Source organism: Anarrhichthys ocellatus, unplaced genomic scaffold (genome assembly GCF_004355925.1).
Source record: "Anarrhichthys ocellatus isolate YVR2014 unplaced genomic scaffold, GSC_Weel_1.0 scaffold1, whole genome shotgun sequence".
Lineage (NCBI taxonomy): Eukaryota > Metazoa > Chordata > Actinopteri > Perciformes > Anarhichadidae > Anarrhichthys > Anarrhichthys ocellatus.
This window is the reverse complement of record NW_022280031.1, coordinates 7,579,049-7,591,857: the sequence shown is the minus strand read 5'-3', so window position 1 is coordinate 7,591,857 and position 12,809 is coordinate 7,579,049. Positions and strand designations below refer to the sequence as shown.

Below are 12,809 nucleotides of genomic sequence, written 5' to 3'. Positions count from 1 at the left end.
CTCTCTCTCACACACACACAAAGACTGTTCTTTGACTCCCCTGGTTTGCCTTGTGAGGTTAATAATCATCAGCCCTTTTATGCCCTTGTTGATCCTGTTGTTGTACTGCGCTCCATTTTGACTCTATTGTCAGTAGAAGGAATGTGTGTTCGAGAGTTGAGCATGTAACAGTTGGGTGACCTGAGTGTAGCAAAGACATTCCTTAAGTCTTTAAAGAGTACAATGAAATCAATAACAAGTCAACAGGAGTTGACTGGTTCATGATTATGCTTTGACTGAAATAAAAGGTTTCAGTTCAATTTATTAGAGATTATCTTATTTATCTAAAAAAAAAAATAGTGCCCTAATTACTCTGGATAATCCACACACCTGTTTCATTGGATACTTTGAACTACTGTCTGAAGAAGAAATAGTCCCTGGATGAAAACTGTTGACACTGTATTCTGATTATCCAGAATGATATGTTGCTGTTGATTTTTTTCATTTAGATTTTCCAATGCTGGAAGCACTAAATGAAATTTCATATCACAAAATCTTGACAAATAAAACCAAAATCATCAACAGGGTAGGAAGCGAGAAAACATTTTTTTTTTTTTAATGTTAGGAACTAGTAACGTCTTCATAAATTCAGATCCAGATAAATTATTTGGAAATTTGAATATTACACCTGTATGACTGTTGTCATTGTCATATTGAAACAGATCTTGCCCTTGGAAATGCGCTATTATATCAAAAAACATTGTATGCTGAAGCTTTGAGAGTGAAGTTGAACTGAGGAGACTAGACTATTGAAAACAACCCTAGACTAAAAGTATGTGGACATATTGCATTTGCACAATGTGTACGTTATCCAGTACGTGTTTGTATTTTTAGTCGAAGTACGTCACATTGAGAACAACACTCGTGTTTCATTCTCTGTCCTCTCTATCCTTCCTTCTCTCTCTGCTGTTTCTCTCCTGTCTGACATTTGAATAGCAAAGCAGCCTTCGAGTGACGCTGAATGGCTGAACTCCCACAGACCATAAACAAGGCCTTGTATGTTTGTCTCACAGAAGGACATGCCCCGTGTACAATCCTCAGCTTGTTACACTGTTACAGTACATTCATTGATATTGTGCGAGCAGACAACACAGTGGTGGCATCAAGCATACACTGTTCCCTCATAAATGATTTAACAGACTACTTTTGGGATACTATTGCGTAAACATCAGTGAAAGTTTTCTTTTTGGCTTTTGTGATACTATACCCCTTTCCTCTCATTAGGCAAAGATAGATATACTAATAAACTACTGATGACTGATGATACTGTCTTCAAAATGCAATAAATGAAAGAATGTTTGGATACAGCTGTTGTTATTCTACAATTTTCTTAATGACAACAAATCCCACTACTGTTCTTATCGAGACATGAAGCGAGCCAATACAACATGGTGTGCAGGATTTTAGGTTATTAGCATGGTTACAAATGTCAAAGGTCTCTTGAATGAGATTTTCTTAATGCTTTGACAAAACCAAGAACTTCAGGGTTCACTTTGGCTCTTTTTATAAAATACTGCAGTGCACTGTAGTTTAAATAAAGTTTATATTCGTTTAGGACATTTTCAGTTGTGGATGAACACATATTTGGGGCTTGTGAGTATTTACAGCAGTGTGTAGGATCAGCTGAATGATTTTTGGACAGCGGTTGAGGAAAAAGCCAGACGAGGCCTTGGATAAACAAGCAGTTGTGAAAAGGATCAATTCATTTTTTTGTTTTTGGTCTTTTCATGGGATCTAAACATATTGACATCAACAAGAGTTTGTTCTTTGCTTTTGCAGTGGTCGTTTGTTCCGGCACCAAAAACAGTCTGAGCACGACAGGAAACTCCGAGATCCAGTACAACCTGATGAAGGACATGTACACCGGCTGTGAGATTGTGATGGGCAACCTTGAGATTATAATGATGGATCACAGCAGAAACTTCTCCTTCCTGCAGGTGAGGCTTTGAACACATGGAGTCATTAACTCGGTACTACTTCCGCAGAGCTACTGTGTATGTGTCATTGAGAAAAGCTGCATGGTAACCAGTCTAGACATGGATATGGATTGACTGATGCCAAATCTTTGTCACTGTCTGTAGTCTCAGATGCACAGTGAGCTCATTTATGTCCTTTTCTAAATCAATCACAGTCATGGTGATTAATGAGAACACAAGTAAAACACACCTCTGCTGCCAAGATGTTGTGACTGATAACAATCACTAGACTAACTAAATCAGAGGAAAGTCAGTGTTCTTTGAACACCTGTATGTTCTTTAATTCTCCCCTCTCATTGTTTTCTAACCCTGCAGTCTATCAGGGAGGTGACAGGCTACATCCTGATCGCCGTCAACGAGTTCAGCCGCCTGCCTATGAACCACCTGCGTGTCATCAGAGGCACCACGCTGTATGAGGACCAGTACGCTTTGGCTGTGATGATCAACTACCAGAAGGACGGGAAGCACGGCCTGCAAGAACTGGGCCTGACACACCTCACAGGTACACAGGAAGTCACTCAGTTAGTGTGTTCAAGTGTGGGTGGATAGATAAGGATGTGACACTCGGTTACTGTTGGAGCTCCCACACCCACACAGTGTAGACACACCTTCACAGTGTACCGGTCGTCGGCGAGCTGCGGTGTGTGTAGTCGCAGTGATGTGAAGTTGCTGGTATGTCTCAACTGCCAGTGTAACATGAGTTCCAGCACATTATACTTTTAGTTTGTATGAGTGGTAGTAAAGGATGAGTCATGGGCCCGTTCAGGCTTGCTTTGCTCAATGTCTTTCACCATTTAAATGTGTGTGTGCCGCCCACAGAGATACTGGAGGGAGGAGTCAAGATCTTCAAGAACCAGAACCTGAGCTACGCCCCGCAGTTGAACTGGGCGGACATCGTGAAGGATGGAACAGCTCATATCATGATTGAGGACAATGGGCCTGAAAGTGAGTCCAAAGAAGGACACACACACGCATCACTTACCTTCCATTTTAATGTCAGACTTTTACCTTTGGTCTGCTTAAAAATGTAAAAATGCATCTTCTGATAATACATGTGTATTGTAGAGCCTTGTGACGAAGCATGTGGAGAACTTCAATGTTGGGATCCAGGAAATGAATCGTGCCAGATCTGTGAGTGACATTTACTTCCCATGGATCAACTCAGTTGTGTTGTGCAGTAACCATGGTGTCTTTTTTTTTTTCTGACAAAGTTGCCCGTATATGGATGTTGTATGGGGGGGCATGGAGGGTCAAATAACTATGAAGAGGTGCCTTAACAGTTTGTAACCACTGCTGCAATAGATTAACAAATTAACATACCCTCAACTCTCTTTCAGTGACGAAGACTGTGTGCGCCCCTCAGTGTAACAGCCGATGTTTTGGTAGAAACCCAAGCGAGTGTTGTCACATTGCATGTGCCGGAGGCTGCACTGGACCCCTGGATACAGACTGCTTTGTGAGTCTACTACTTCCATAGGCCTATTAACACAGAAGACATTCTGACACGTCACAGCAGGAAAATCACAGGTGTATAACATGAAATGAATGATGACTGAATTCAATTTGGTCATGACACACTGGCACATTTTCGTAGAACAGAGCCATCATTATGTGCTTTTCCTACTATGACTAGTCAAAATGTCTGCTGTGAAAATAGTTTATCATAAATATTTTTAAAAAACAGATCTATAAGCTGTATTGCTGACGGTGCTGTCTGTATGTGACATTTTTCAGGCTTGCAGGAACTTCAACAACTCGGGCGCCTGCGTGCCTCTGTGTCCCCAGACCCTCATCTACAACAAGCACACATTCAAACTGGAGCCCAATCCCAATGCCAAGTACCAGTATGGCTCCATCTGTGTGGCCCAGTGCCCTGGTGAGTTGACACACGCTGCCCTATATGTTCACACAGACTCACAGTTTATATACAGTTGCTGTTCTCAGCATCAATCCACTTTTTATGTCCGTACAACACTTTGTTCAGCATTCAAAGCTTTTCATAAAGCAGAAGTTGCATTTTTTTGTTTCTTTTTTAAAGCTAACTTTGTGGTGGACGAAAGCTCGTGTGTAAGCAATTGCCCATCTGATAAAATGGAGGTGGAGAAAAACGGAGTGAAAAGATGTGAAACCTGTGGAGGCCTCTGTCCAAAAGGTATATTTAATTCAACATAGAAGACAGTTGTTTTATGCAACTTAGAGACAAGTGGAGCTAACAGTGTCCCTGGTGATTATATTATATTATATTATATTATAGTATATTATGTGTCAGCAGCATGTATAGCTGGTCGAGATAGAGCAGTTATTAATCGCTAAATCAACAGAAAGTATTATAATGGTTGATCATATATTTTGTATGTCAAATATGAATCTGCTGTCAAATAAATGTATTTTAATGAATATTTCCCTATAAGATGTGGAGGAGTAGTATAAAGTAGCACAACATGGAAATGATCAAGTAGCTCACATTTATAAGCACAGTATTTGAGTAAATGTACTTTTGGCTGGTATTTCCAGCACTGTGCTGGCTGTTTCTAACTGACATCACATGTTCTTAACCTTTTCTTCTTCCTCTTCTTCATCTTCCTCTCAGCTTGTCACGGCACAGGAGGTCCAACCAGACAGACAGTAGATGCTTTTAACATCGACAGTTTCATAAACTGCACTAAGATTCAGGGCAGTCTGAACTTCCTGGTGACAGGGATCGAAGGGTAAACTCATACGTAGTTGCCATTAATTAAATGAATTAATGAATTATGGTATTTAATAGGTTAATAAGTATTTCCATATGCGCTTTGTGGATACTCTTCTTGGAACAGGTATTTATTTTTTGATCTTTTCTTCTTCTCTTTTCAAAGTGATGATTACAACGGTGTGCCAGCCCTCGATCCAGAGAAACTAAAAGTCTTCAACACTGTTAGGGAGATTACAGGTGTGATGAAACCTTCAATATTCTTTTGATTTTAATGTCACCTCGCCGTGTTTACAGTCTGGTTAACTTCTCTGGAATGCAATGTCTTTATTTTCAGACAGCCTCAGTATCCAGTCCTGGCCTGCAAACATGTCTGACCTGTCAGTCTTCTCCAACCTCCAAACAATTCAGGGCAGAACACTTTACAAGTGAGTAGTAGTTGTTGTTTTCTCTTTTTGTTCTAACATTGTTTTTGTTTCTACTGATGACTAAGGTCCTGTTATTATCGTGTTGTTTTATCTTTCACTGCATCGCAGACTAAGCATCACTGGAATGAATCTGATGTCTTCTATCTCTTTGTTCCCTTATTACACCTCATTTTTACCCAATGTAGAGGGCCGAGCTCTAAAAGGTACAGTAAATATTGAACATATGTCCGCCTCTATCCGTCTCTTCATCTCGGTTTGAAATCATTATTCTTGGTTTAGATATTATTATATTATATTTTTCTTATATTCTCATATTCAGTACTGGGATTGTGTGATTGAGATGGTGGTGGGTGCAACTCTTTAATGAATTCACAAGGTTTACTTGCATGCTCTTTCTGATGAAAACTGATTGGCTATTTGGCTGCAAAGGTTTGGTATGTGATGTTGTATTTTATGGAAGCAAAGACATAATTTCAACCATATAAGCAACTGAACTCTTCATGGCAAAGTTTAATCACTTCTGACTACTCACATAATGTAGGAATGTAAACACAAAATTCTTTGTTTTGTAGTTTTACATTGAAAAACATGTACTTGTTTATATGTGGTTAGTATTTCTCTTTGATATTTTCAGTACGTAATTACAAGTTGTGCAATTTCAAAGACACGGACATAGAGGAACTATTGTTTTTTGAGGTTCACAAATTCAGACAAACGGAACAGAAATACAACTGCACTGAATTTGAGTCAAGTAAAGAATATTGAATGGGTGAAATTCACTCAGTCTGAATAAAATCATCATTCACTGATCTGTGTCCGATCAGTGAATGGCCTGTCATTTATATGATTTTGAAAAACTGGAAAACCCTGGACACTTTAACATATGAAATGTGTTTTTTTTATGAATTTGTAAACCAAAAAAAAAAAATGTTTATACTGTAAAAACACCCAGCTGCGCATAAAATTATAAAGACATTTATTTGATCTTTAGTGATTTAAACAGAATCACAACATTGTCAAATATAAATTTCTTACACAGCATTTATTTTCTACCTTGTATCTCAGGGGCTACGCTCTTCTGGTGGTGAAGATCCGCTCTTTGACCTCGCTGGGGTTACGCTCGCTGCGAAAAATAAATGGCGGTGGCGTCTACATCACAGTAAACAGGAAGCTCTGCTACCAATACACTGTTAACTGGACGCGTATCTTGACCAGCGGCTCTCACCTACAACTACGCCAGAACAGACCAATAAATCTGTGTGGTGAGTGAGAGAGGATCATTTTTTAACCAGCTCATTTGTCAGTGTTCATGATGATACAGTAATGTTTTGTTCTGTTGTGTTTGTAGTTGATGAGGGCCATGTGTGTGACCCCCTGTGCTCCTCTGATGGCTGCTGGGACCAGGGGCCAAACCAGTGTCTGTCCTGTAAGAAGTACAGCAGGGGAGGAACGTGCGTGCCAGACTGCATGTTCTTAACTGGGTGAGTCTTAACAAAAACAACATTGATATGAATAATATAATTCCCAGTGTTTGTCTTAATGCGAGTAATGTTTGCTGTGGCGTTGCTGTGCCAAGGGTTTCAATCTTATCTGCAGTCTGTTGAAAGATTTTGAAAGTGATTGGCTTTTCGCTCTGATTGCAGGAAGAGGCGGGAGTTTGCTACTCAATCAGGGGAGTGTATGCCATGCCATCCTGAGTGTAAGGTCCAGGAGGGGAAGCAGACCTGCACAGGCCCGGTATGATTCTCTCTATTCAGTGAGACAAACAGCAGGCTGAACAGTGATATTCACAAAACAACTTCTTTAATCTCAACAATTCTGTTGTAGTTACTTTGGGTTGGTTGCTGCCACCTAGTGACATAATTATACTGCGCATTACCACTGGCTTCTGTCTGCTGTGCTTTCGTCTGTCAACTAAACTGTCCCTATACGTCTTTTAAGGGAGCGGATCAGTGTGTTGCATGTGCCAGCCTGCAGGACGGTCCCCACTGTGTGTCCTTGTGTCCTGAGGGCTTGATGGGAGGGGAGGAAGTTATATTTAAATACCCCAACAAGCAGGGCAGCTGTGAACCGTGCCACATCAACTGCACCCAAGGGTGAGATATGAGTGAGTTATTTCTTTGTGTATTCATGTGTTTGTGTTTGATTCAAACTTAGCTCTTTCCTGTGTTTATAGATGCTACGGCCCAAGAATTGGAGACTGTGGGTCTTCACGGTACATTTCTGGGTAAGTTGAATCTGACATGTTTTATGTAACTTAGACATTTAGATTTATTAACAGCTCATGTGACATCTCTTCTTCCTTTTCATCTGTCATCAGACAAACGACCACAGCCATCGTCCTGGGAGTGATTGCCGTTTTTTTTGTCTCATTCTCTGTTTTCGTGCTGACTGTTCTGTACCGTCGAGGTCTTGCCATCCGTCGCAAGCGAGCCGTGAGGAGATACATGGAGAGCGGAGAGGTCAGTCAGAGTCTGAGGTCTTTACGATGTTGTTATTCTTCAGTAAGCATTTGTTTGAACGCATGATCTGTGGGTCTCTCAGAGTTTTGAACCTCTGGATCACGGAGAGAAAGGCTCTAAAGTCCATGCTCGGATCCTGAAGACCACAGAGCTCCGTCAGATCAAGCTGCTGGGTAACGGAGTGTTTGGATCAGTCCATAAGGTAATGTTGATTGTGGCAGTTGTCTATTCCATTCTCCACTTGCACATTTGATATTGATTCAACAAATTTTGAATCTGTCTCTATTTCTTACCACACAGGGCATTTGGATCCCTGAGGGCGATACAGTTAAGCTTCCTGTGGCCATAAAGACGATTCATGATCGCACCAAACGGCAGACCTTCTATGAGCTGACGGATGTAAGAAAACATGACTAAAAGGAAAATATATTTTGTGTACCAAATACTCACTTAAAGGTAGGCGTGAAAGGTGAATCTGAAAGGTTTGTAACTTGCAACTTGGAGGAGTCATCTTGGATTCACAGAAGTTCCCAAAATAATAATAACATGCCTTAACTTATCGAAGGATCTTCTTAAATCACTCCTGCGGCACTTCTCATGATCTGTATGTGAAGTAGGTTTTCAAGAACAAATTTCCCCACAACAGTATTTATTGGTGATATGAGGATTATTTATCTGCAATATATTGAACATAGAGATGAGTCTAATATGTTGCAGGAGCTTGAGAAATGTGAGAGGTTCATTTGGACATTATGATGTTTAACCTTCTTGAAGAAGCAATCTTTACACTTTTCACAGCCTACAAGAAGTGAATATTTGATACTAAAAGGTATTTCAGTATTTCTTTAAAACCTGAATTAAAGGTTGTTATTTATTTTAAAAGTCTGCAATAATTTACTCCAAATGCTCACTGCAGCACATGATGACCATTGGAAGCATGGGCCACATTAATGTAGTCAGGACCCTGGGTATCTGTCCTGGGGCCAGCCTGCAGATCGTCACTCAGCTCAGCAGTCAGGGCTCCCTGCTGGAGCACGTCAGGAACTGCAAAAACAAACTCAGCCCACAAAGGCTGCTCAACTGGTGTGTTCAAATCGCAAAGGTAAAGGACCAACCTTTTTTTGTTTGTCTGTGTGGGCTGTGTGTGGAGCACTAATTGGTCTTAAACGCAGTTGTCCTTTCTCATCAGGGCATGTATTACCTGGAGGAGAACAGGATGGTCCACAGGAACCTCGCCGCAAGAAATGTGCTCCTGAAGAATAATTACACAGCCCAGATTTCAGATTACGGCATTGCAGACCTACTTTACCCGGATGACAAGAAGTACTTTTACAATGAGGTCAAGGTCCGTAGCCCGGTTGAGAAAAGATACTCAGTAATATGATCTAAGTTCATTAACAGAGCCTTTGACATGAACTTATTTTGCGCACATTCACTGAACACTTGTTCTGTTGTTTTCACTGACGTAATGAATGAAGACATTCTCTTTTTACGTCTTTAGACACCAATCAAATGGATGGCCTTGGAGAGCATCTTGTTTCGCAGATACACACATCAGAGCGATGTCTGGAGTTACGGTGAGTTTTAAACCAGCTTACAAATCCCAGTTGGGGTAATATTGAGTGTTAATGAAAACAGAGGTGGAGGAGTGGATGTTCCCGCTGCACCAGTCGTGCTGTTTCATGCCACATTATATTTGTCCCCTTCATTTAGGTGTGACAGTGTGGGAGATGATGTCCAATGGGGCTGAGCCGTACACTACGATGCGCCCACAGGACGTTCCTGATCTATTGGAAACGGGCGAGCGTCTGTCCCAGCCTCAAATTTGCACCATTGATGTCTACATGGTCATGGTCAAGTGTGAGTGCTTGTCTTCGACACTTCTTTTACACTGGTCTGACCTACAAAATGAAAGCAGTAATACAAACGTATGTTAGCAGATGAATCAGAATGAAACACCTCAACGACTATTGGATTCAGATTCAGATTGCAATGACATTTTGTACAGTCATGATCTCCAGAGGATGGATCCTATAATTACTTTGGTGGTTGCCGGACATTTTCTTTTTCGCCACCAAAAAGTCCATTTTTGAATTTTAATAAATTGTCCTTACAAACTATTACATGTCAGCGCCATCATCGGGTCAAAATTGAATTTGTCCAATACTTTGGTTTATTCCCAAATACCTGCAAAACTAATGACTCTCACTTCAGGCTTTGTGTTTAGATCAAATTAGCAAATGTTAGCAAGCTGCACCAAGATGGTGAATACGGTAAAACATGAATACCTGCTGCTTAGCATTGTGATCATGTTTAAATGGTGACGTTAGCATTTAGCTCAAAGCATCGCTGTACTACCTCACAGAGCTGCTAGCATGGTTAAAAACCAAGTTGAGTTTATATTGTATTTAATTAGTTTCAGATGCTCCTTGTGGTGCATTGGTTTCATAGAAACGAGTGGCAAACTATGGCTTTCATTTTTAATTTCAAGGTTGGATGATTGATGAGAATGTCCGTCCAACATTCAAAGAGCTGGGAAATGAATTCACCAGAATGGCCAGAGACCCGCCTCGCTACCTGGTGATCAAAGTAAGAAAGGCTTTGTGTTTATCAGTATAGCCACCCAATCGGTAACAGCACTTGTTGTTTCTGTGGGCAGAATAGTTCTGTTTATTGTCGCACTTTAGCAAAAATGTACATGCAATATGCTAATTTATGTCTCACTTCTGTCCACCAGGAGGACTGCAACCAACAGGACTCGGCCCCTGATGAACTCGCCCAGCGGAGTGCAGACCTGGACGACATGGACGATCTACACATTCAGCTGGAGGACCAGAAGGAGGAGGCGGTGGTAGATGGTATGTCTCGAGCCCCTCACCACTTGTCTCAAGCCAGGAGCCTCAGCCGCCTCTCCAGGGTGGACACTCCCAGAGTAAGAGTCTTCTTGTCAATTTCATGGCCAGTTTACATCTGGAAATGTCTTTTCTGTCACCATCTAGATCTCACTCCTGTCTTTTCTTGTAAAGGTGATTATTTCTCCATCAAACGTGGTGGGTTACCTGCCTATGACCCCAGGTTTTGACAACCCAGGACAGGTAGCTAAAACGGTCTACTTTTTATATAAACTGTTTTGTGTATCTGAGCATAATTAGGTACTATTTAAATATATTATCAACAGCATCCTACTGCACATTCCTCTTGCCATTTTACGAATGCAGGTGTGTTGTCTTGTGTAGGCCGTGTGGCAGTCACGCTCTCGACTAAACTCAGCCCGCACTGTGTCCGAGAGCTCGGAGGGCTGCGGCACAGCAGTGGAGCTGGAGATGAGTGAGGACTTTTCTCTGGCTAGTAGCCCGAAGAGACGACGTCAACGCGAGGACAGCGCTTACATGTCGCAGAGGGACAGTATGTCCGGCGGGCCACCAGAGACTCCATCACCAGAGATGGAGGAAGAGGACCAGAATGGATATGTGCTTCCTGGAGACAGCCCAGAGAGAGGTGATAGCATCATTCATATTTGAAATATATTGAAATGATATAGTCAATCATCTTTCCTCTGAAATGGGTGTATATGTCTGTTAGTTCTGCCACCCTTTTAAGGAATTAATACAAATTGTCGAGGTTAATAGTATTTTCTTCGTAGCTCCTCACACATTACTCTCCTGCAAACCTCACTTTATCCACTTTTCTTTCTTTTTATTGTCAGAAACCCTACTTTCCTCATCTCGGGCCGGTCCTGGCAGGATGGGTAAGTCTCATTCGTCGGGCCTCCTGGATGACCCAGATGAAGAAGAATATGAGTATATGAACAAGCAGACATGTGTAACAGCTGTCTCGCCCAGGCACAGCAGCAACCGGCTGAAGCCGAACAAGAAGCGCACCTCCTCCGTATCGTCACAAGCTACAGCGTGCTCAGGTGACACCACACCGTCCGTGGAGGTCCGAGGAGGTCCCGCAAGAAGCAATCACAACTCCGATTCAGAGCAGCAGGGATCTAATGAAGTTGAATATGAATACATGGACATCAGGGGTAATGAAAAGGATGCAAGCCCTCCAGTGCCTGACATTCCTCCTCCTCCTCCGACACAAGCAAGGATGGGCAAAGAGGAGGAGGAGGAGGAGGAACAGGAGGAGGAATATGTGGAGGACAGTAACTATCATTACACAAACAGACAGCCGAAGCTGCGTCAAGCTCTTCGAGACAAGAAGGAGCTGAAGATAGAGGGAAAGGACGAAGACGGGGAGGAGGCGTATGAGTATGAGGACATGGACTCCTTTGCTGCCCTGCGGCCTGGAGATGTTGTGGTGTACCACAACCTGCAGAAAGGCAGGGAGGGAGCAGCAGGGGGCACAGAGGCACATCAATCTGGGTTTGAACCCTACGTAAAAGTGCCAGCTGGAGTCGGGGTCGGGGAACCTGCAGCTGTCGACAAATCTTTTGACAATCCAGACTACTGGCACAGCAGGATGTTTCTGAAGCCCAACGCCGTGCCTACATGAAGAACATTTTTAATCTCATGAAAAACATTTTTAATCTCATGAACTTCCCTCTGAGACTTAGTCATGAAGGACCCAAAACAGGAAATGCAATTTGCAGTTCATAATGTAGCCTATGACACAATTTCAAAAACCCAACCTGCTCGACTCTTCAACAGGCTCTGCTGCCTGTTAAAGGCCGACGTTATTTCTTGTATTCGGGCTTGTGATTTGGGGCGTTTCCAGAAATAAAAGCACTGAGTACAAGCTATATTTTTCTGTTTACATTTTGAAATGAACAAAGCTTTTATTTTTCAGAACAAATGTGTTTGTTTGGAGTTTGGACTTTTTATGTTATGAGACTGCTTTTAATGGTGGTATATGAAATACATTTTCCACTCATTAAAATATTTTGAACTATTCTGAAGCACCAACTTTTTTATTTTAACTTACCTATATAACATGACAATGTTTATGTGTGAAATGTGGGCTATGTTCTTCAGTCAGGTTTAATAATGAATGTAAAAAATATTTCTGGACCTTCTCAACAGTAATTTCACAAAAATAATTCTGAACGTTTTGTTGATTTATAGACATTTGGTGTAGCGGTTAAGCTCCCACATGGGCCACTGGGTGAGTTTCTGTGCTGGTCTGTAAATGTCCCCTCTTATTGGATCAATTAATGTTTTTCCAGAGCTTTCAGCCACATATCATGGCCTTCATCAGAGGATTGAGCATG

General features: G+C 41.7%; 1 protein-coding gene across 1 annotated transcript in view; it reads left to right on the top strand.

Annotated features, from left to right (window-relative positions):
* Nucleotides 1-12,797, top strand: part of erbb3a (erb-b2 receptor tyrosine kinase 3a) — a 17,558-nt gene extending 4,761 nt beyond the window's left edge. The window contains exons 2-29 of the mRNA XM_031846290.1: nucleotides 1,819-1,976; nucleotides 2,331-2,517; nucleotides 2,835-2,960; nucleotides 3,081-3,146; nucleotides 3,353-3,471; nucleotides 3,750-3,891; nucleotides 4,054-4,167; nucleotides 4,606-4,723; nucleotides 4,871-4,944; nucleotides 5,042-5,132; nucleotides 5,318-5,335; nucleotides 6,198-6,394; nucleotides 6,481-6,613; nucleotides 6,776-6,869; nucleotides 7,074-7,228; nucleotides 7,309-7,359; nucleotides 7,453-7,594; nucleotides 7,677-7,796; nucleotides 7,895-7,993; nucleotides 8,511-8,696; nucleotides 8,784-8,939; nucleotides 9,096-9,171; nucleotides 9,308-9,454; nucleotides 10,086-10,183; nucleotides 10,332-10,526; nucleotides 10,621-10,689; nucleotides 10,831-11,092; nucleotides 11,301-12,797. Of these exons, the coding sequence (XP_031702150.1) occupies nucleotides 1,819-1,976; nucleotides 2,331-2,517; nucleotides 2,835-2,960; nucleotides 3,081-3,146; nucleotides 3,353-3,471; nucleotides 3,750-3,891; nucleotides 4,054-4,167; nucleotides 4,606-4,723; nucleotides 4,871-4,944; nucleotides 5,042-5,132; nucleotides 5,318-5,335; nucleotides 6,198-6,394; nucleotides 6,481-6,613; nucleotides 6,776-6,869; nucleotides 7,074-7,228; nucleotides 7,309-7,359; nucleotides 7,453-7,594; nucleotides 7,677-7,796; nucleotides 7,895-7,993; nucleotides 8,511-8,696; nucleotides 8,784-8,939; nucleotides 9,096-9,171; nucleotides 9,308-9,454; nucleotides 10,086-10,183; nucleotides 10,332-10,526; nucleotides 10,621-10,689; nucleotides 10,831-11,092; nucleotides 11,301-12,094 (4,187 nt within the window). The 3' untranslated portion in view covers nucleotides 12,095-12,797. The remainder of the gene's footprint in view (nucleotides 1-1,818; nucleotides 1,977-2,330; nucleotides 2,518-2,834; nucleotides 2,961-3,080; nucleotides 3,147-3,352; nucleotides 3,472-3,749; nucleotides 3,892-4,053; nucleotides 4,168-4,605; nucleotides 4,724-4,870; nucleotides 4,945-5,041; nucleotides 5,133-5,317; nucleotides 5,336-6,197; nucleotides 6,395-6,480; nucleotides 6,614-6,775; nucleotides 6,870-7,073; nucleotides 7,229-7,308; nucleotides 7,360-7,452; nucleotides 7,595-7,676; nucleotides 7,797-7,894; nucleotides 7,994-8,510; nucleotides 8,697-8,783; nucleotides 8,940-9,095; nucleotides 9,172-9,307; nucleotides 9,455-10,085; nucleotides 10,184-10,331; nucleotides 10,527-10,620; nucleotides 10,690-10,830; nucleotides 11,093-11,300) is intronic.
* Nucleotides 12,798-12,809: the final 12 nt, after the last annotated feature.